The sequence below is a fragment of the Strix aluco genome, chromosome 16 (genome assembly GCF_031877795.1).
Source record: "Strix aluco isolate bStrAlu1 chromosome 16, bStrAlu1.hap1, whole genome shotgun sequence".
In the NCBI taxonomy this organism is placed as follows: domain Eukaryota; kingdom Metazoa; phylum Chordata; class Aves; order Strigiformes; family Strigidae; genus Strix; species Strix aluco.
In genome coordinates this window covers 2,443,141-2,466,297 of record NC_133946.1, presented here as the reverse complement: position 1 = coordinate 2,466,297, position 23,157 = coordinate 2,443,141, and the positions used below count along the sequence as shown (strand labels likewise).

Below are 23,157 nucleotides of genomic sequence, written 5' to 3'. Positions count from 1 at the left end.
TCTAAGATAGTTATTCCTGGTTTCATTCTGTTTTCACTGAAGTCAACAGAAAAATTCCCACTGATTTTGATGGAGGAGTTCTGGTATTAGGAATAGGCAAGGCAAGAGGCTGAAGAGTCTGCTTCAGTCTGAAGAACTTTAATTAAAATAATGTATTTAAATACAAATGACTGAATAACAATACTGGTTTACTCAATGTTTTATTATTTTCTTTTTTGTATCAAATGTACAGGTACTATTTTTTCACCTTCTGAGCATGTTTTTTTTAATACAAGAGCAATTTTATAGATAGCTTTACTTTTTTATTATGTTCTGCATTTAAACATTAGTCTCCCAGATAACAAGTTTGTTAATAATTAGTATAAAATGTGACTATACTACTGTTCTTAACCCAGGAGAAACAGAGAACGTGGATGGTACAGTAGTGTCGGATGACCTTTCACCTCTTTCTTCGGGAACAGATTCAGGTCCACAGTCTCCCTTGTCTCCAGAAAACAGAAAGAGTCCAAAAGGGATCAGGAAAATCTGGGGAAAGTAAGGCCTTTTTTATTTATCCCTGTTAAAGCATTTTGGCTTAGAATGAATCCAGTTCTCAGCAAAAGTTACAATACCTACAGCAATAATCAAGGAAAAATCAGGAAAAGGAGAAAAGCAGCTCTGTGATTGTATGGGTGTGTCTCTGTGTGCCCTTCGGTGTAGAAAAATGGATGGTAGTGTTCACAGCATCCTGCTGTTGGAAGAAATAAGACTGCTGTCATCTCAAGGCTAATAATTTAGAATGCCAACAGTTTCATTAGCTATGAAAAGTTAAATGATAGCAAGTTGTTCATAACAAAAGGCATTAGGTGAAAAAAAAAAAAAAAGAGAGAGAAACAAGAAGAAATGAAAAGCAGGAGGCCTGAGTGTTCCTGTGTTCACTTTCCCTACTGGAGGACAGCAGCCATGTCCAAGTCTGGCCTGCAGTGGGGGTTATTAAATGGATTGAAGGGCGATGGCTGCTCTGCAGAGCTTTTTTCTTTCCTCAGAGGTAGGTCTAGACAATGTTTGCCCGAGACTTCTTCAGCTACCACTTGAATTAGATGTTTGTGGTTTACAGGAAGATTAATACAGCTTCTAGTTGTCACTGTAGTTTCCATATGAAACAAATGTTCCCTGTTGCAAGCTAATAGTACTATTGTGGCACTCTTGTCTTGAAAGAATAAGAAGAACTCAGTCAGGTAACTTCCCTGCAGACGATCTGGGTTTGGCAGAGTTTCGAAGAGGTGGTCTCCGTGCAACAGCTGGACCTCGGTTATCCAGATCAAAGGAAACCAAAGGCCAGAAAAGGTAATGGCTCCTCCTTCACCTTGCACAGCTCTTACGGTATTCTTAAATGTGCTGAAGAGCAAAGCCTTCTCTTGTGAAATATGTTTTTCCCAACATACTTCTTTACATGTGGAATTCCACAACAACTGGAAAGAATTTCTCTGGTAGAAAACGTATCCTGAGTAGCTCCCCTGTCTGCACTCCTTCAACTGCAGGTTGCAGCGCTAGCTGTTGGAGTGTCAAAAATCTCTTTGTTCAAGAACAAGAAAACTTATCATCTCCTGTGGGAATATCTGCAAAGCAATGAGGATTCAGAAATTCCCTTTTTCCTCTTTTCAAATAGAAAATGGGAAATTCTTATTCACACGCACACCCCCCTCCCACGGCCTCCAACTGTTCACAAGTTGAGGCTGGGCGGCCAGATCAGCAGGACACCAGCCCCACGGCGTATACTGCGAGAAGGGCTCTTGGCTTTTATTACTGCACAGAACAAAGCATGCTCCTACATCCGCTGCAGCACTGCCTCTGGCACACTATGACCTTTCTGATAATAACCATAACTCTTTACTTTAAAATTTTTCAAATATTTCTTGTACTTTTCAGTGACCACAATGCTCCGTTTGCTCAGTGGAGCACTGAAAGAGTTTGTAACTGGCTTGAGGACTTTGGTCTCGGTCAATACGTCATTTTTGCACGGCAGTGGGTGACTTCAGGCCACACACTGTTAACTGCGACGCCTCAGGACATGGAGAAGGTAATAACCTGTAACTGTTTCTCTCAAGCAACCACACATGTTGGTTCTATACAACCAGGCCCCTTCGCAAACAATTGGCACTTCTACCTTTCTGAAATACGTAGTATCAATTTTTGTAGATACGTAATGAGAGAAAAGAGCCAGAGGCAAGGCAAACTATTTAACGGTTATTGTTGCAGGAAATGGGAATAAAGCATCCGCTGCACAGGAAGAAATTGGTTTTGGCCATTAAATCAATAAATGCAAAACAAGATGAGAAGTCTGCGCAACTCGATCATATCTGGGTGACACGTAAGTGGTTGAAGTATGGTGGAATTGTTTGGAAAGGAATTTCCCCCACCCCTATGGCTGGGCTGCCTGATACAGGTTTATCTAAGCAGTTACCAAACATCTTTCTAAGAGCACTAAGTTTCAACATCATAGACTTGAGGATTTTTGTGGTGTTCTTGACATCCAAATATCCAGCTACGAGTATGATCTGCCAAGGGGAACTCTGTCATTCAGATTGCAGGAAAGTAAAGGGCGGGCCCTCAGCCTTGCAAGAGCTACACTGTGCTGCAGAAGGTGTGTGCTCAGTCACATGCTGTATGTCAAATATCACAGGGGTATGGTGGGGAAAGCAGTTTGTTTGGTGGGAATTGCTTTTAGGCTTCTGGTAAGAGGCTGTCCTTCTGCAAGGTGGGGAGGTAGAGCGAGCTCCCTGAGGGCCTCAGAAGCCGCCAGCCCAGACAAGAAGGGGAGAAGGGCGTCATTCTCACTGTTGTTGTATCTGCAGGATGGCTTGATGATATTGGTTTACCTCAGTACAAAGACCAGTTTCACGAATCCAGAGTTGATGGGAGAATGTTGCAGTACTTAACTGTGGTAAGCTACAATCCTTTTTCCTCAGTTTAACCAAATTTAACTTCAGAGTGAGCAAAGAATTTTACAATTTTCCTTTGAATGTGAGCAGCTAAAGAATTTTTTGCAAGACAAATAGTGCCAGTAGTAACTCATCTGTGTCGTCTAGTGCATGATGACCATTCCTAAGGTACATAAAATAAGTCATAGGATAGGTTATAGCTAAGTTCTGCAAAGTCTTTCTTTCAGTATCACGTAGCACACCACGATTAAAGATAAAATGACCTATTTTGCATGCAGCTGCTGGAGTGTGGTGTTCTCCACACCAAGGTAGCAGCAATATTCAGTAAACTAAAGCTGCAAATCCAGTAATTCGTACAGCTCCAACCACATTAGTGGCAAACCATGTGCTACACAGAGCTACTGTTTTCATAGTTTCTCTGCCCAGGTTCAGATAATTAAGTATTTGTTTTTGTTAACCGTGCTAGGCATTTTTTTCATAATTTAGCTGTTATCAAAAGCACAGCCTTGTCTACACTGCTGAAGGAGCCTTTGTTACAGGAGCACGGTCCCTACTGTTCCATGGTTAGGTGTGTGCTGCTTAGCTGCAGTGATCCTGTCCCAACAGGATCTTAGCCAGATCAGAAACAGTCCAAATACTTTAAAACTATCCATGAGCCTGGATTTTACTTAATAGGCTACAAGCTCTCCTTCATTTTTCAGCCAGGTCCTGTGATGGTGCATGTTTAAAAAAAAAAAAAACACAAAACAAACAACAACAAAAAAAACCAAACAAAACCCCCAAAACCCCTACTCTAAAAAAAGCTCTTTAAAATATAAACTTTCATTTTACCTAAACCACAACTACTGTGGTTTATATAAAACTACATAGGAAGCTTAAAATCTTTCTTCTTGGGAAAGGTACCTGTTTTGGTATGTATTCTGTGCCACCTAAAAGACTCTCTCCTTTCCAGAATGACCTTCTCTTTCTGAAAGTCACCAGCCAGCTGCATCATCTGAGTATTAAATGTGCCATTCATGTGCTGCATGTCAACAGTTTTAACCCCCACTGTCTACGCAGAAGACCAGTTGAGGAGGTAAACGAATGTTTAAACAATTTAAACTAGCACTAATGACCTGATTCCAGCCAAAGGGGATCGAAAGTGAGCAGTGTACGATACAATAGAATCACTGCTACGAGGGAATAGCATCTAATGCTGCTTTCCAGCTCTGGAATGTAACACTGGTAACACTCCCTGATAATAAACATCCACTCAGTCCTTAAGCGCTCGAGCCACTTACTAGTTGAATCTCATGCACTTCCCTTTAGAAATTACTTGCCTAGGTTAAAGTTAATGCAACTTCCAAGAGAATAATTTGCAATGTTTTTCTTTGCCTGTCCTGATTTTTAACTCTGAAAGACTGTAAGGTTTTTGCCTTCTCTGGTCAGCATAGCTTATTCTCTCAGCATTAAAGACTGACAATAATACAGTTCTCAAAATGCTCCCCCAGCATCTGTAATCTCTACTGTTCTACTACTTGATGCAACATCTGGGGTTTCATCTGTACTAGATTGTGCCTGCCATCCCCTCAGAGGATGTTTGAAAGAGGCCTTGAACAGAAGCAAAACCTTAGTATCAGGGAGGAACGATGTTTTTTTCTGACCTGAGGATACATACTGTGAACGTGCAGCGGCAGTGCAGGCTACAGCGTCATCATCTTTTCTGGTTGCTTTAACAGAATAACGTTTCGCCGTCTGAAGTAGTTCAGTGGTCCAACCACAGAGTGATGGAATGGCTCCGATCAGTCGATCTGGCCGAATACGCGCCAAACCTTCGGGGAAGCGGAGTGCATGGTGGCCTCATTGTAAGAACTGCTTTTAACGTTTTACTACATATCTACTAAAAATTGACAGACTGTAATATAAAACATCTTATCTGGTGTTTGTCAAGCAGGACAGCAATATGACAGCACGATCGTGCCTTCTAAAGAGCCTCTTTATCTGATCCATGCATCTTAATTTTACAAAGGAAAACTAATAAAAAACCTGCTAAAGCGTTTTTTATAATCAAAGCTGAGTTGTGCATGACTGTTTAACACAGCAGTACTTTAAAAAAAAACCCAAACCAAACAAACCAAAGTTACTTATTGATAAGGCATCGCTGAGTGTTTCTTTGAATGGTTTTAATAGAATCCTGAGCCACAGTGAATAACTGTCCTGAACTTGTAGTGGTCTTGACAGCAATTATTTTTTTTTTTTTTAATTCAAAACATTCAGAACTATTTGCAGCTTAGTAAAGTCAGAGTTCTGAAATACTGTGATTCTAGTGTTGTACAGTTTTTGCAAAAATGAAATAGAAAAAATTGTGCTAAGATTAAATTTATGCTCTGAGTAGAGCAGAAAATCCTGAAACCAAACTTGTTCAATCCAAACAAATGTAAGGTTTGCTGATAAATATAAATATGTATTTGCCTGACAGCACTTTGCATTTCTTAGTGCCTACTTTCATGGATTCCATTCAAACCTCAGTGAGCTTCACATTGCCAGCGAGTTATAAAAGGCCTAATGTAGCTAGTGTAGTAAGAATGAGAAATTCCTCTGATAAACACTGTAATGGTATTTAACCATATGAAAAATAAATATTCTGCTGTTTTTTAATAGATTCTTGAACCTCGCTTTAACGGTGACACGCTGGCAATGCTGCTGAATATTCCACCTCAAAAGACCCTACTGCGACGCCACCTAACAACCAATTTTAATGTATTAATTGGACCAGAGGCACAACAAGAAAAAAGAGAAATAACAGAGTCAACAGCATACACAGCTCTGACCACCACTGCCAAAGTTCGGGTACGTACCGCCTGCGAAAAGGAGATACTTCAGAATTTCAGACTTCTTCTCCCCTGTCTTATAAAGAAAATAAGGGACAAACATGGGGAGGGAGAGGTCAGTTCTAGAAGGGTGTCACATTTAATTTGTATCTGTTTAAATCAGCTTCTGAAATAAGCATGGAATCCCTTCTGTCTTTCTGTAGAAGGAACACTATCTAAATATATTTAACAAACATCAAGATGAAAACAATTAAATATATTTAGTTCAGAATCTATGTATTTGAAGGATTAGGGTATAGCAGTAAATAAAAAGGAGAGGATTTATAATGTTTAAAGGACAATCTTATTTTTCTTATTCAAATCTTGTTGTGTTGTTGTCTTATTTTAGCCAAAGAAGCTTGGATTTTCACATTTTGGAAACCTGAGAAAGAAGAAGTTTGATGAATCAACCGACTACATCTGTCCTATGGATACAAACCCAGCTGCTACCAATGGTACTCAGAAAAACTATGGTGGACACAAAGGACTCAGTCCATTGACTGACAGGGAACTGGATCAGGTGGGGCAGACAGACTGATGCCATTCTCATCTCATCCTCCCCCTGCATTCCAGAGCTTGCAAATAACCAAATGTTAGCATGTAACAAAGCATTTGCTACATCCGCATGAACTTACTGAGAAAGTACTGGCTATGGACACTGGAAAGAGTTCTGTACTAAGAGTGTCAGGTTATTTTTTTTAATCAACATCCTAATAAACTCATCCATTTCAAGCCCTTTTTCAGGAATATAACACCTTTTACACTATGAAGATCAATGTATTTTGACAATTAATTAAGGTGGTGGTTGCAGTAAACACAAGAGTTTTGTACTTCTAGCTTTCATAGTCTCAGTATGGCAACTTTTTTCATTATCTATGGGTGGGTTTTAATGTAATAAATTTATTTGGATTAATTTGTACAAAGCTATCAAGTTATATATTAAAGTACAACAGGATTGTATATTTTTAACAGCCATTAATTGAAGAATCCAACTGAATTTGTCTTTCATTATGTACAGTGGGGACTAGTCATGCTTAGACAGTATATGTGAAAACAATGCATCAGTAATGATCGAGCTTATTAATAAACCAATACTTAAATAATTCACTTCTGTTATGTAGTAGTGAACTTATGAATGAAGCTGCCTAGACATCATACAGACAAATGCTGAAGACTAAAAACCATCAAATTTTATTCAACTTTGCTGTTGTGTAAATGGATGTAAACCCTGAAAAATGGAGCTCCTGGAGGCTTGTGTGAACTTTGGCAACACACAAGAGCCAGAGGCAGCTGGGGGAAAACTGTCCTACCTCCAGTGGCCTTAAGTGAGATAAAAACATTTTAAGCCTGATAAGAAAATAGTCACAGGATTGAAAAGTAATTGTGAAATTAATTTTTCCATTTGCATGGTTTACTGCATCTAACCTCTCATCTGTGTTCATTATCTAACCCTTGTCTTTTCTGACGTACACCCAAAGCCCCGTCGTTCCTCAGCAGGGACAGTACCAAACCTGGCTGTAGCTTAGCATGGATCTCTGCTTGCACAGCCGGAAGTTGCAGCTGTTGTTCAAGCATTACAAAACCACTGGATTTTTCTCTAGGAGCTGGTCTTTCAGTTAAGCGTGAGTTCTGAGCGCAGGGTCACGCAGTGACATCTCAGGGCCCCAGAACCAATACCCTTCGCCTATAAGGATAGGGAGGACTCACTTCTGGCCTGTGAGAGAAGACTACCAGAAGTATAGTAAGGCTTACACCATCTGGAAAACATTACTCTTCATTGATAAAACCAGTTAAGCTTTTTCTTTTCTTGTGTGAATTACAGCTTAAGTTTCATGGAATCAGTCTGTCTTAATCAGGATTCACTCTTCCTATTGTTCAATGTGTTTTCACATACCTTAGAGCATGGAGGCGTTTTTGTTAATATGCAGAAATCAGAGCTTTTAAACTTATCCCAACTTCATTTGTCCAGGCAAAGATACCTCCCAAAGATGCATGTAGAGTGAATAAAATTGCACATACTGTCTGATTTGAACTAGTTCCTGAATACTTTTACAGATGGAACATTCAGAAGGAACAGTAATGCAAATAGGGGCTCTTTCTCAAGGCATAAGCCATCTCACGGTATGTACTAATTTCTCTTAGTTTTAAAGTCACAAATGTATTCTGCTAGAATTCAGTGAAAGTCGGTCATTGCTGGTGGTAGTTAAGAGTAAGTGGGTCACTGTTCCTGTTAAATTCCTCTTTATAGCCTTATTGCATATTCACAGTCAAAAAAAAACCCTGCTTTTAAAATCATACTAGAAATTAAGTTTCCTTTAGGCCTATTTTAATTTTTCATGAACTTCACTATCTCTCTGACCCAATGAGAAATATTCGTGCCCTTAAATGAAAACAATGCTTCAAAGATTTTGCAAGTAACCACCATCAAATGCCTCAGTCACAGCAAAGTCAAGCAGAGGTACAGACTTGAAAATTTACACTCCATAGTGTAAATTTACATTTAAACTCCATAGAAAACAATCGAAAATCACTATTAATTCATGACTCCATAGCAGCTAATTTTAAAAAAAGTTGACCGAAAGGTATAATGAAGAATTACATAACATAGTAGAGTCACATGCCACACAAAATCTCTGTGAGAATTTTCCCAAGCAAATAATAGTTTATTTAAACCTGCATTCAAGAAATTCCTTCTAATTTCATGTGGCTCTAACCCCCTCTGTTGTGAATCTGATCTCATTGCAGTCGTATTTCTTTAACTGTAGGCCTCTAACTGAACATGCTTACTCACTCCCATCTTGTTGTTTCAGACGATGTTAAGCCAAGATGAAATGCTGAATGACAGCAGATTTTTAACACCTACCTTTGAAGACTGGAGATGATGTTTCAACATGACCAAGAACGCTGCTAATACCTCATGCCTGTCCCGAGGGGTGGCCAGGAGAAGCTTGATGCTGTGGTGCAGAAAGGCGTTACCTCTTTTCTGCCAGTGAGACTTACCACACACCATTTAATACTGTCAGTGTAGCAACACGTTACAGGTAACTCTCCTCTGCGCTACTTTCCGTATTTCATAATGGGAAATCAGTGTTGAGAGAGAAGTGGTTCTCATATCCAGAGTCTGGAAAGCCAAGGCTGGCAACACATTTTACCCTTTTATTTGGTCATCTTTTACATGGTATGTTTATGTAGTGTTACATGAAAGACCTTTTGTAATTTTTTATTTTTATAATTAACTTGTAATGCAGGAATCATTAATCCTCTATTGTGCCATGTGGACTAATCAGAACCACCTAGAAATTCAGATGGATGGTGGTGAGTGCAGCTGTAACAGCTCACTGACTACTACTGCAGTCTTGCCAAAAGGCTGTTTCCCATAAAAGGATTTTAATCTCTCATCCCTTTCATTAGCACACGGCCTGCTCTCTTTTTGTTTAAGTGCGTGCAGTGTAGAATGGGAAGAATGGATCATAATACTATCCATCAAGCCCTTGCTTTTATCAGGAGGATGACAAGATGGCGAAGAAACCTTTACCTAACCCAAAAGGTTGCTGAACAACTACAGCAGAAAATGTAACTCAGACTGCCAGAAAGACTGACGGACTCAAAAGCTGGTGCTTCATTTGAAGTGATTTTTTTTAATCGTGTGATTTTTACATGTGTACTAAGATGTTCACTGTCAAGGAGAAATCACAACATTTAACTAATGTAAAATGAAACTTTAAGAATGGTGTTTGCTGCACTCTGGAGGGTAAGTGCCACAATTCCCAGCATGCTCCATCGTTTGGTTTTAAATGACAGTTCTTTAACTAGAACCATTGAATCTGCTCTTTCTGTACACTGACATTTTGTCTAAAATGGCTAGCACTGACACACAGGTGCAAGCATCAGGATGCTCATAAGCCTTCTGAAAAATGGTTCAGACAGTTTTCTGAGCCCCATACCTGGTTGGTCTGAAACATACTACTGGCTCTCAGGAAGACAGGGATGCTAATAAACCTGTTTTCTTTCCGTAGTTACGCCTAATTAAACATATGGCTGCAAACAGTCCTGAGGACTGGAAATTACAGTAGAAACACTTTTGTAATATTTGCATGAGAACGGGTGATGTTGTAAACAATGTTGCTGTTTTCTTTCAGTTCTCTTTTCATTCCAGCTACAGACAGATTTTCACAGAATACTTTATTTAGCAATAGGAGACAAACCTTCCTGCTCCGTGATGTGTAAAATGCAACTAAGGACCATCAAGCAAGTACCATAATAAAACAAGTACTTTTTTTTTTTAAAACACCTGACAAAATAGATCTGTTGCTATTCTACTGAGCTAGGCAGGACTGCAGCACTGTAACAGAGGGAAATGTGGCCTCTCACTACTTCCTTGAGGGGCTGTTTGAGGGTGAAAGTGTCTCCTTTACAGCAGCAATTACTTGGGGCATCTGTTGACAAGTGCCGCATCTATTAATAAGGTATTCACAAGATACCTTAGTAAATAAGGAAATGCCACAAAATAAATTTTAATTGTAAAGACTTAGTATATGTATGGATGGCTTGCGCTACTCCCTCCTTGCTGGCTGCAGGAGATAATAGAGCCTGGAGGCAGGTCACTCCCAGGTCAAGGGGAGTCTCCAGTACTGTCCAGAGCTATCACTGGCAGTTTTTAAAGGTAACCGATTCAAGTCCTCACTCCATGAGGGACCCTGCACTGTATGGTCAGATTTTAGAAGCTAAATACATGATTTTATTGTCCAAAATGGTAAAACCAAGGCAATTTTTTTCAATCACTGAACAATGAAATGACAATAGAAAATCCAAAGCAATGAGAAGTCAGTCTACACATCAGCAAACTAAAAATTATTAATAAAAGGTATTAAACATACCAGTCAAGTACATCTCCAATCTGTCAATGCAATCAGCAATCATGTACTATGGGCATTTGAAAGATTTTGTCAGGTTAATTAGCCAGCAGACTTATTACAGCACTACAGACAGGATAAGCTGCTCCAATAGATGCAGCCTTAACATCCCTGAGATATTCCAAGTGGATTTTCAGATTTGGTTTGGTGATGTATTTATAACTCAGTGTGTTGTGCTAACTTGGCTGTGAATAGTTGATATACAGAATTATTGAATTTTTTTTAGTATATATAGTAAGAAATCCTAATTAGCATAACACTGGCGTAAATGCTTATTTTTTGACTGTTCAGAATTTATTCATAATGTTCCTCCATCTCTTGCTGACCATGGAATGATTCTAACAAAGACATGTGGTTGATCTCTCATCAGGGACAGAATCACAGTCTGAATCACTGTGTCTTTCTTTGCATTATTGCTACAGATGTAACTTATGAAGTACAAAAGCTCTATGTCATTTTTTAACTTGGATTCCTTCTGTTTTGCTTCAGATGAATAAAAATATTTAGTAAACATATTCATTAGCACCTGAAGAAACAAGTCTTCTGTCTCAGGGACCCTAAACCAAATGTAGTATAAACAAATTCCTGGAAATGAACATGCAGTACTTCAGGCACTGAAGACTAAGAATTAAATGCTATGTGGTAAAAACACTTAAGATGAGGTATTAAGTGAGTATAAAATGGACTCAGCATAGCCTACAATAGGAAGCAATAAGCCATGTTTTCTCATAAGCAAAGGAAATTTCTGAAACTGCCAAAAGAGCAAGCACTACGCTTGGAGAATGCCAGTCAGAGAATGCAACATCACTGGATAGTTATGTCTGTATATGCAGCCCTGGGCTTCCACGTATACTTGGCAGTGATTGTTTAGCTCAGGCTGTTGGGCAACAGCATGAAGTTATGTAATCCTCCCAAATAAATTTCACATGAATGAGAATTTCTGTTACAGTAATAAGCAATTTGCATGTAACCTAAATTCTGTTCACTTTGGCATACTGTGACTTCTTTCTTAGTCCCTGCTAAAGGGCTGTAAAACAGCATTTTAAAAAAACCCCAAAACTCTGTTCTTCGTACTCTCCTTCCCCAGGATTCACTAAAAAATTACCTGTTGATTACAGTCAAATAATCCCAGTCCAGATTTATTGCCCTCTCCCAAATTCCATACCCATGTTTACACACAAATAGCGTTATCTCTGTCCTACCTCTCTGATTACACTTTTTTTTCTTCCCCTCAGAATTAACATTTCCTAGTAATTTAAGAGGTTAGACTAAGTTACTGCCACACTGTTCAGGAAGATCTCTCAACTTCTTAGTATTAAAACATGCAAAGGCAATTATGAAATTATAAACCACAGAAGTTACATTAAGTGGTTAAAAGACACACACATACAAAAATACTGCACAGTTACATACCAGTTGTTCCTGTAGGAAAATATGCAGTACTTACGAAAAGGTATCAGATGACATCAGTGCTAATAAGAAAACATACTACTCGTGGGATAGCCAAGTTTGTCCAGGTTGGGCTGACACGCAAACTGAATCATAGGCGGTGGCCCACACATGAGAATGAGCGTCTCGCTGCCAGGGGAAGGGAGGTGGGTTTTAATCATGTCTGCAGTGACGAAGCCAGAACTGTACTTCCAATCTGAAACACAGAAATTAAACTATTCATTTGAATCTCTGTACATTCTGAAGCCTTTTTAAACTGCATATGTTGTACTCACAACATAGCTGAAGAATCAGCAAAGTTATGGCACCATCACTGCAAGCCAAGAGAGGGTTAAATCTCTCAGCTCAAAGCTAGTGGTCCCCTTTGATAAGGACAACTAGCATGTGGCTAACAAGGATCTGGCTGGTAAGGCATGACAGTCTGTGAATAAATGATAGATTTAAAAGAAATCAGATAGCAGGTAGGAATAAACAGGAAGAGTAAATCAGCTTTTCCAGTGAATAGAGGTCACCCGGGGGCAGTTGTGCAGGGACAGATACTGAGACCTGTGCCATCCAATACAGAGGAAAAAAAAAAAAAAAAAAAAAAATCGGACAAGAGATCAAGTGGTAAAGTGACTAAGTTTGATGATAACAAAAGTTCTGCCATGTAGTTATGTGATAAGAGGAAAAAAAATATTTTAAAAAGAGGAAAGAAATGCAAAATGCTTTCAAGCAGTAGTATTATTGAATGCATCTGACATTTAAAGTAGGCCAGGTAGGAAAAATAATCCTTCCTTCATGTATAAAAATGTGTTCTTTAAGTTCATTTATCAGGAGCATTTATCAGGGGTTATGAAAACAGCAGCAGTCAAAAGGCATATGAAATGTTATGTATCAGGAAAAGAAAAGGGAACACCACATTAAAGTAAAAATACAGTTTGCCTGCATCTTGACTACTGCTGTTCAGTTCTGGTCCGCTCGGCTTAAAAAGGGACATAGCAGAGCTGGTAAAGATTGAGAGAAAAGGATGAGCAAAGGTATGTAATCACTGCAGTGTGGGGGAGACCAGCAGTTCTCAGTACAGAAGAGATGGGGCAGCAGGGGTGATTGACAGATGTCTGTAAAATTAGTAATGTGAAGACAGTTGTAGGCACCTATTCACGCTCTCTTTCAACACAAGAATTAAGAGGCAAATGCAAACCAGAGGAGGTAATTCTTCACACAAAAGTGACAATAGTATGGAACCACTAACAGCCTGCCAAAAATTTCACACAAGCTCTGAAGGAGACACACCAAGTTCTTACAGAGGTAGTCCACTGAGAGTTACTGTATCTGCAGAGACACATTTGGTTCGGAACTGCGAAATATTAAAGACTGGAAAAATATCAAGACCTGCAGATTACTCTTCTTTGGCCATGGCTATTGCTGACAACAGGTATAGAACTTTGATCTGACTCAGTTTGGCTCTTATGTCTGTTAAATAACAGCACAACTCACAACATCAGCAGTATGTTTTAATACATTGAATACCCAGGTTTCAAAGGAGGTTCAGTAGAGTTCAACTTCTCCCCCCATTTCTCATTCAGCGCTACACCAGCCTACAGTTAATGCCTTAATCTATACACACGGCAGCTCTGGTTTGTTTTGCAGCAGTTCTAGATTAGATTCTGGTAAAAGATGTGCATGTACTATTTACAGGTATTAAGCAATTAATGCCAACAAAATGCTAACATAACCTGACTCGGGAAATAGCCCAAACCAGAGCTGTAACGTTTACTGAAAACTCCCCAACCTGGCACATCCTGAAATACATCAAAAGACCCACGGAGTAACATGTCTGACCCAACAGGAGTTAATTCTTAGTGCACACTTTCTAAGGCCCACCTGGTTTAGATCACTTTTCAAAACAGATGGTGTGGTAAGGCTTGTTTCTGAGGGGTTGGGGGTGTCTTTGTTGTTTCAAAGTGTGTGACAAGAAGACGTGATATTATACTAATGGCTCCTTGAACAAGAGGAGACTCTGACTGTTGAACAGAGACGAGCAGAGGCATTTCCAGCACATACCAGTAGCCTACCTTGGGGAGGTCTGTCCAGTGTATACCAAAGCGTGAACTGATCAGGATGCCTCTTAGCAATGTCTTCTAGCTCAGCTCTCAGTAATATATCCTCTTCTGTCTGCAAAATGAGACCATGGTTCAGCAATAAACCATCTCAAGATGCCCTCTAGTGTGAGCCCATCTGGCATTCAACACTACAAATGCAATGATAACTCATTCAAACCAAGTGTTCTTTTTTTTTTTCCCCTGTACATGATAGCTATTATCATTGCAGGCTTCTGTAAATTTAGATTAAAGAAGAAACTGTGATACTTAATAGCCACCTAAACTCTGTCTTAAAGATAGAAATTTGAACAATTTTTTAATCCAGGCTAGTATCACAATTAGCTGGATTTGTCTCTGACCCTGGCAGATAAGGCCCTGTACCAGCATGGTAAAGGCGACCTGTAGAAACACATCAATGGAACAAAACTCTGTTTCCTTCAAATCAGTGAAGCAGTAAAATGAGTAGAGGGATCAGGATCTGTTCACACTATTTATTCCCTAATATAGGAACTGGTGAGTACAAGTGAAACTATGAGGAGCCATCTTCAAAACAAATAAAAGATCATCATGGGAACTATGACAGCACCACACAAGTATTTATAAAGGGCCTTATGGATATTTTTTTTAATTCAGTTTCTCCTTCTTAAATCCCTTTAACCCAAGACAATATAGTAAAAGCTTACATAATAACTGTTTCCTACTCCTCCCTATACTGATCATTCTTAAATGTGCTATCTCAGATAATATTGTCTCATAAATGGTTCAATGACGATACAAACCCAAAGTCACTGGAAGAGTATGAAACACAGAGAGCAGTATTTTCTCCAGGGGTCAAAGCCCCATCAGTTTAAAAAAATCTCAGAGGCCAGCAAAAAAAGCAGGCCATTAAAGAAGGACAAACAGATGAGTCAGTATACTCACCTGATTAGCAAAAAGAAGGTAATATTTTTGTGGAGTCCTTAGGATCATTTGTGATACGACGAATCAGCTGCAACATAGGAGTTATTCCTGTTAAAAAACAAAGTGGTTAAAAAACAGGTATTTCCTTCTGTGGCCACAGTTTCAATATTAATGCTGCCTTCCTTCAGTCTTCTGTGGGAGCTTAGTTTGCTCTATATACCTTCTATCCATGCCAAATGCACAGGTTGGGGGGTTCTATTATTACAAATCATTTCAAAGCAAAACCAAAACCACAATACTTGTATCTGGGGTTTTCCTTTTCAGCATTCTCCATCACATACAGTAATTTTACCCTCAAGACATTCTCCTAAAACACTGTCATTGAGACTGAAGCTCAGAGAGATGAAGTGACTTCTCTGAGGTCACACGGTTAAATCAAGACTAAAACTCTGAAGTTGCTAGCTTCCAGGACTAAGCTCAAGCCACTGGAAAGCCTCAGTGTTGCCAAACACTCATGAAAAGAAATACAGATGCAAGTGCTCTGCTACTAAGGTACAGTGTTTGATACTCCTCACACGCATCCACAGAGACGTCTTCGTTCTCGAGACATTCCGTACGATGAGAATAGTTTTACCTGTTCCTCCAGCTATCATCCCAAGATGCTTTGCAAACTTTTTCTCTGCTTCAGACTTCTTATGAGGCTTGATAAGAAAGGTACCTAGAAGAAATATTCAAAAGCTATAGGTACATTAACCCCCAAACAAACATGGATACAAATTCCATGGGAATAAATTACTATAGCCTACCAATTAAGACAAATCTGGAAATGCTAAATGGACGAGCACAGCATTGAGCACAAAGAATAGAAACCTCCTTGCCTCTGTAAACTCCAATTCTAGCTTTGAACAACTGATTTACTTCTTCCCTGCTACCCAACATCATTTATAATAAACTCAAGGATTTCCACATCACTGCCTAGAACACAACTCAGCAACTGCAAATGTTAGTGGTAGCTAAAGGTAATCACAGCCCCTGCTACAGAGAAACAGGTTTCTTAGGCCATCTTCATCATCCTCACTTACGTCATGGATCTAGCCACTTGGGTGTGTCCACATTCAGTGGTGGTGTAATTAAACCAGTATCAAGCACGAACCCTTGCAAAGATTAGAATCAGGAATGTCAGAGCCTTGCATACTTTTAGCAAGTACTTTATTACTGTAATTAATTCCCAGTTAATGAGATCCCCACGACACTCGCAGTCAGCCAGTCATACCTTCTAGTTTCCTGGGATAAGACCTAGCCGATTTCTGCTCTACACCTGGGTGTATCATTGCTTCAGAACTATCACAAAACCAGACAGCTGAATTTATCTCCAAAGGCCAAGCCAAATGAAAAGCCCATGAAAAGTATTCTATACGAAAAGCACTTGACACGTTCCAGTCTTAAGAGATCTGTAACTAGTAACAAACTTCCCTAGCTCTTTATAGCAGCCAAAGCAGAGCAGAAAGGAATGTTTGTAACCCACACATCACTCGTTTCCTCTGAGATACAACACACTCATCTGTATCCTGATGGATACAACACACTCAGTATATTGCTCATCATCATGATCCAGAGAAGCGCTGAGCTTTTATCCCCCTAAAGTAGGAGTTAAGTGCAAAGTCGCTCTCAGTCAAGATCAAAGCGAAATCTTTCACTTGTATCTTGAAAGAGGATTACTTCTCTGAACTCACTTTCTCCCAGTCAGCTCAGACCTGGTTTCATCATGAAATGGAGCTGGATCATAGTTCGCAGGTTATTCAGTAACAATGCTGAGATTCTCAAATGGCATTGCAGGCCACAACCTCCCTTGTTTAAGAAGCATCTGGAACATCTCCCTCCATATGTACAGCTGAGGTACTATGTCCAGTGCAGCCTTCTCAGTAACATAATGTGATAGCGATCTCTTCAGATTTAATTATATGGTCCCAGGAGTGAGATAATAACCAGCTATTCCTCGCAGAAAGTAAACACAAAGTATCTCTCCTATCATATCAATTCTAATGGGCTCTTGGTCAAGAGCAGGAAAGGTGGATTTTCTCTTTTCTACTTTTTAAAAAAAGATCCTCTACGAAGTTACTAAGTTTTAAAAAAACATCTCTGAAAACAACTGATCCAAGTTCCTCCCTTTTGCTCTCCCACCTTCATGTCTCAGTACCTGCCCCCTTGTAGACAAGGAGCCCATTTGGCCCTCTGAAATCAATAATATCGCCAATCTTCATGTCATCTAGGTACTGGGACATCTTCCCACCTTCTGGAAACTTGGGATTCACATTTTTGTGGTAGACCTGTAAAAACAATAATTTGTATGGTATCAGCCACTAGCTTTCCTGCAGACAGTATTACGAACTGTAGAACACAATATTGCAGGTCTGAAATTTAGCATCTGAGAAAGAAATTGAGACAATTCTTTGCTCTCAGCTATCTGTTGTGCCTTGCTACAGGCAGCAGCCAAAATAAGTAAAATGCTGTCACACACATGTTCCTATGCTCTCTGCAAACAGCCAGGCTAATAGGAATAGGTGGCAGGCACATTACCTGCTGGCACCCTCATTTCACTATCACTGCAGCCAGAACCTTATGTCACCCCATTTTTGTATTTGCTCCTTCTGAAAATAGCACTGCTTCATCTTTTCTTTTTAAGACTTTCCCAGAGACTTCAGCCACGTGATAGCTTTTTCACCTTTCAAAGCACAGAGTATTAAGCAGTTAATAACAGTTCACCATACTTGTAACATGAAGAACAGAGCATGCAAAAAAAGCCCAGTTTTTGCCTAAGGACAAACCCTATTGTAAAAAAGATGAGAAAATCCAAAAGTCCTGGGATCAAATCATCCTGCATTCCCTAGCTTAAAGGATTTCCCTTGTTTCTGCATCCCATTTTCTTAAACAATGAACACATTAGCAGCAGCTCCTGCAGTACTGCCAAAGAAGTGATCCCCTTCTCCACTTACTCTACCTCTGCTCTCTCTCAGTGACATACAGCAGATACAACTTACTATTCAAGGATAATGTGAAATGAGTTGTTTGCCATGCAGTCATCCTATTCAAAAGGAAATCAATCAAAATAAAGTCTACAGTTCACTAAAATGAAGTACTTTCCTTCCTTCTAGTTAGCAACTTATCTATATTAAAGGAAACCGAAATTTACCTTTATAATTAAATCAACATAACCTTTTGTCTCGTCACTGGAAACTGGGGTATAGGCTTGAATCACCACATTACCATCGATTTTTGCGGAAAGGTAAATGTGTTGGCCTGGGGAAAAAGAATTACAATCTGATTATTTAATTTTTCATTCCTGGTTTCAAACTTTTCTGGAGGACAAGACAAGAGAAAAGCAGGTATTGTAACCTGTTAAACACAAGCGATGATGGAAAAAAATCTTTACCATATAAATGCTGTATAAAACAACTAGGCTCTTTTTTCAGTAAGTTTCTGGAGCATGGGGTAATTGAGGAGAGCCAGTATGTTAAGGAATCAAGGATTAGATACCAGGAAAGTAGGAAATTTATAGTAAAATAGCAATATTGAAAGTTTGTTGCTCATTCTCAAGTGCTTCTGTATTTTGGGTTCTGCTGTTCTTATGTTCATTAACGAAGTAAAAGTAAGCATGCACTAGTTCACACAGGCAAAGAAAGAAGCAAGTATTACATTTCAATAGCAGCAATCTCTCAGAGCAAACTTCTCCGAGATTCTGCACCAAGACATCAAGAACAAAGCCTTGGGCCACAGTCCTTCTCCATAACTCCTGCCTCCATAACGCTGCGTCTTCCACTGCATCGGACATCACTGTCCAGAGAACTCTTTGCCCAACCCAACGCTCCAAGAGGCAGACTCCAGAAGGCCCCTTTCTGCTGATTAAAAGAACTGAAACTCCTCGCCAAGAGTGGTCTTCGTGGCCAGACAGCACTAATCTAGAGAGTTGTATGGAAAAACAAAAAGCAGGAACAGTGCCGGCAGGAAACACTTTCTTTTTAGCAAAATGATCCCGGTAAAAAGCAGAAGGCAGTAATCTCCCAGGAAGTAATCTTGCCCCTGCAGTTTCAGGATCTTATTCCTAAATTCTTAAGAATAAAGTCTGGATAAACACAAGCACTGCAGGGCACATCTCAATTCCTTTGTCATTTGTCTAGTTAATGTGGACAGTTCAATTACACTTTCCCATACAAGCCAGAAGAGAAGTTGGAGAAAGACTGCTGCCCTTGACAGGCAGCATACAAGGACGTGCTCACAGCATGGAATGGGGAAGACCCTGACACCTGCCATACAGCAAGGGAAACTGCGAAACATAGTACAGCACAAACAGGGCTATGCCTGCCACATCTGCAGATCAGAAAGGGAGACTTTTCCCTGCATAGATGACCATTAATTCAAGGTCCACAGTTCAATGTCATCAGTTTTGCAGGGTACAGGAAAGAAGAATGTGCCAATCCTAGCCTGAAATGAACTTCATGCTACAGAAAGCAAGAAAACTTGTACACATATGTATGTAAATCAAAGGTAAGTGCATGCACAGAAAAAGCTCTGAATATTGCAGCATCTTCTATACACAGTAGGTCTATTTTCCCCTTTGTTCTGCACAGAATAGAGCCAAGTTCCCCAGACAGAAGAGTTGTAATCTTTCTCATCCACAAGTGTGACCATATTCATCCAAAGCAAGAGGGCAGCTGACAATAAACTGAGGGCACCAGATGGAAACAGAACACAAGTAAGAAGTATGAAAAAGCTTTGACAGATACTTTTCTGCTTATATCCTAACTGGTGGTGAGCTTCATCAGACTCAGTTCAGCGTTGCTGTTCTTCTAAAGCTATGCCACACAATTTAACACAAGCAGAGCAAAGCACACGCAAGAGATCAGAAATACAACCCTTTGGGAAGTCTGACATTTCTCTCCGACACAGCAGCATTGAGATGCAGCTTTTACCTCCTTGCTTTGCTCAGCTATTCCCAGTCAGAAACCCAAGAACTACGAGTACAGTTATAAATCCTAAAACCAGAAATACATGTAATAAAGTGTTTTCAGTACTTACCTACAGGTAATCCTAATACATGATCTGGTGAAGGCAGCCCAAACCGGAATTTCTTAGTATCATGACTGATTTCCTAAAAAAAAAAAAAAAGAACAAAAACCAACCCAATATCAGAATGAGGTCAACATTACCACTGCTTCGAATTTCAAACTCTACTCAACATGATATGCTTTAGTAAGCCTGTTCTTTGCAAGCATGCAAGCCAAATGCTAGGAAGGGAAGCAGAAATTGCTTTGAAAAATAAAATTTAAACAGATCATAAGTTTTAGAAGCAAAGTATTTTTCTCTTTAATTCCATAAGGAGTGACTTTTGCCTGTCTGCTCAATCCCTGCAGCACCTTTATATAAAGAAAAACTGTAAACCCTCCATTGCCCCAGGCCAGTGAGCACATTTCATGATCTGTGGCCAAAAATCAGGCAAGACACGACGTGCAAAAGCAGAGGCTGGTAGAATTACTTCTCACTGATGCACACTGGACGGAAATCAAGGGAGAAACACAGCTCTAAACTAGGACTTAAACATACAAAAAAATGAGTCTATTCTTCTTTTGAAACAACTGTAACGCCGAAGCATAGATGTAAGCGCTTTTAAGAATCCTGCTCTACCCCTGCTGCAGCCTGGCTGCCGAGACACAGTCACCCCGTGAGGGCTCTGGGCCCTTCTCTGGCCCCGGAGCCTCGGGCAGCCCATGACCCAGCGCCCCTCAGACACCCCTGGCCCACAGACCCACCGCCCCTCAGACACCCCGGGCCCACAGACCCACCGCCCCTCAGACACCCCGGGCTCACAGGCTCACCGCCCCTCAGACACCCCCTTTCCTCCCCCGGTCACCTCTTTGTCCACCAGCCGCAGCGGGTATTTGGCGAGGGGGTCCCGCAAGGTGACGAGGCCGCCCGCCCTCCGCCCCGTCCCTCTGAGCAGCAGCAGGGCAGAAGCAGCCACCACGGCCACGGCGATGGCCACAGGGGCCTCCTGTGAGGGGACGGGCAGGCGCTGAGGGGCACGGCCCGCCACTCCCGCGCCCGGCCCCGCGCGGGGCTGCCCGGGGCCGCCTCCCTCCCGGCCCCTCACCCCAAGCGCCTCCATGGCGGCCGCCCGCAGCTCCCCGCTGGCGGGCACCGCGCCACCGGCGCCCGCACAACCCCGGCCCGGCTGCTCCCGCGGCTCCCGCCTCCCGGTGCCCCGCCGCCGGGCAGGCGGGGGCGGGCGCCAGCGCGGGGCCAGGCGGGGGCTGGGCCCGGGGCATCTCGGAACGCCGCTGCTCCCACAGCCCGGCTGACGCGGGTCTCCCCAGGAGTGCTGGTTTATCAGCCCTCCCCGCGTCCGGCCCCCAGCTCTCACGGATGGAGAGGACAGCGGGACCGTTTTGGTGTCACTTTCACCCGGGCACTGCCAGCACCCACACCCACTTGGCACAAAACAGCGGGACAGAAACAACCACAAAATCCAGTTACCCTGGGTGGACTTACTGGCTATAGCCCTTTTCCTCCCTTGCATTCTCCTACCTCAATTCTCATCGCCTTTGTGTTCAGCAACAGAAAACAGTGACGCAGGAGTTCTGGTCTAGTCCCAGCTGGCCGCAGTCTGTCCTGTAAAACAGCTGAGTTCAAGTCCTCTAGGCAGAAATAGCATGTAACCTGGTAATCTAACAATACAAGGTTCAAAGGTAAAGACGGCATCTTCCATTTTCATACACAAACATCCTCCTTCAGGTCTGCAACAGGTACAATCGTCATGAAAGGCCGTTAAGGCTGCACCGTTACACTAAAGGACTGCACGCCAATGCCAGTGCACCCAGCAAGAGGCACTGCCCATCCACAGTTCCTCTGGTGTTACTGTTAAATTCACTCTTTTAAAAGCATGCAAAGAACGAAGTCTAGTCACTTCAGATGAAGAAATAACAGCCTTTCTGTGCATGAGATACATGACAGTAAATGGATTCCTACATGAGAAAAAACTGCCCTTGCATCACTTATCCCCAAAGAGTACAAAGCAGAAAAGTCTAGGGGAAAAGAGAAAAAAACTGGGAAGATCACAACAGAATACAGTTCTACACTGCCACCTAAATACTATGAATGTCAGATCCTTTCAGGCAGACCCACTGTGGAAGAAAAGAGTCAGGAAATGCATGGCATGCATACCTCCAGGCAGAGTACATCGAAGGAAGGGTAGGACAGTGCTGTGATGTGGCTCCTCTGGCTTCACCTGGGAGGTCACAGGAGCATGAGCAACCCGGAGCAGTACGATGCAGTAAGCTGCTATGCTGCCCTAGGTTGGAAAAGGAGGAGATGGCAAAGTAAAAGAATTATGAACCAAGAATTCACTGAGGTAATGCCATAGAGTCAGAGATCAACAATGTTTTTAACATCTTTTGTATCTATATAGCCAGAACCCAGATTTCAGACAACTGCTCCCTCTTCTGTACTATTGCCAGACATGCTTTAACAATGGACATATACCTCCTATTTTCTGATTAAGATCTTCCCTTCTCAACAAAAGTTACAAAAATGCTCTAATAACCACTCCTGCAAAGGCTATCTAGGTGCAGCTGGACTCCCAGCACGCACGCCCATGCACACACGCAGAACAGGGCTGCCATTTCAGAGCTAAGCAGGAAGACTTATGGTCACAGTTGCTCTTATTAACCAAAGGTCAGAACAAGATTATTTCTGGACATAGACTTTTATTCTAAATACTTAGCACAGTGCCAATGAACAATGCAATAAGCCTTCATTTGCCTCCCTATAATGTTACAAAGAAGACATTTTTACTTACATGCAAACAGAAGAAGGTTTATACCCAGATTTTAAGCATGCAGGGAACCTGAGCCTACCTCAGTACTCACGTAGGCTATTTGTATCCTACCTTTTGACTGTAGCGTTTGAGAAAGCCTCATATAACTGTCAAGAATTAAAGTGGACTTCATATAAGTTTTGTAAAAACTGAAGTACAATTCCATTACATGAA

The 23,157-nt window shown here is 41.1% G+C and overlaps 2 protein-coding genes across 2 annotated transcripts in view; one reads left to right on the top strand and one right to left on the bottom strand.

The window, feature by feature from the left end:
* PPFIBP2 (PPFIA binding protein 2) overlaps positions 1-9,955 on the top strand; it is a 106,244-nt gene extending 96,289 nt beyond the window's left edge. Inside the window, exons 20-31 of the mRNA XM_074841643.1 lie at positions 396-534; positions 1,198-1,326; positions 1,909-2,059; positions 2,239-2,350; positions 2,835-2,923; positions 3,874-3,996; positions 4,640-4,765; positions 5,562-5,750; positions 6,120-6,290; positions 7,826-7,891; positions 8,581-8,811; positions 9,210-9,955. Of these exons, the coding sequence (XP_074697744.1) occupies positions 396-534; positions 1,198-1,326; positions 1,909-2,059; positions 2,239-2,350; positions 2,835-2,923; positions 3,874-3,996; positions 4,640-4,765; positions 5,562-5,750; positions 6,120-6,290; positions 7,826-7,891; positions 8,581-8,652 (1,367 nt within the window). The 3' untranslated portion in view covers positions 8,653-8,811; positions 9,210-9,955. The remainder of the gene's footprint in view (positions 1-395; positions 535-1,197; positions 1,327-1,908; positions 2,060-2,238; positions 2,351-2,834; positions 2,924-3,873; positions 3,997-4,639; positions 4,766-5,561; positions 5,751-6,119; positions 6,291-7,825; positions 7,892-8,580; positions 8,812-9,209) is intronic.
* CYB5R2 (cytochrome b5 reductase 2) lies at positions 182-22,353 on the bottom strand. The gene is given in 14 exon segments (XM_074841649.1): positions 182-525; positions 4,579-4,732; positions 5,759-5,807; positions 12,131-12,328; positions 14,190-14,289; positions 15,138-15,158; positions 15,160-15,224; positions 15,751-15,834; positions 17,314-17,443; positions 18,307-18,413; positions 20,190-20,262; positions 21,022-21,162; positions 21,696-21,779; positions 22,332-22,353. Coding segments are annotated over 10 exon segments (906 nt in total). The 5' UTR covers positions 21,708-21,779; positions 22,332-22,353; the 3' UTR covers positions 182-525; positions 4,579-4,732; positions 5,759-5,807; positions 12,131-12,155.
* Positions 22,354-23,157: the final 804 nt, after the last annotated feature.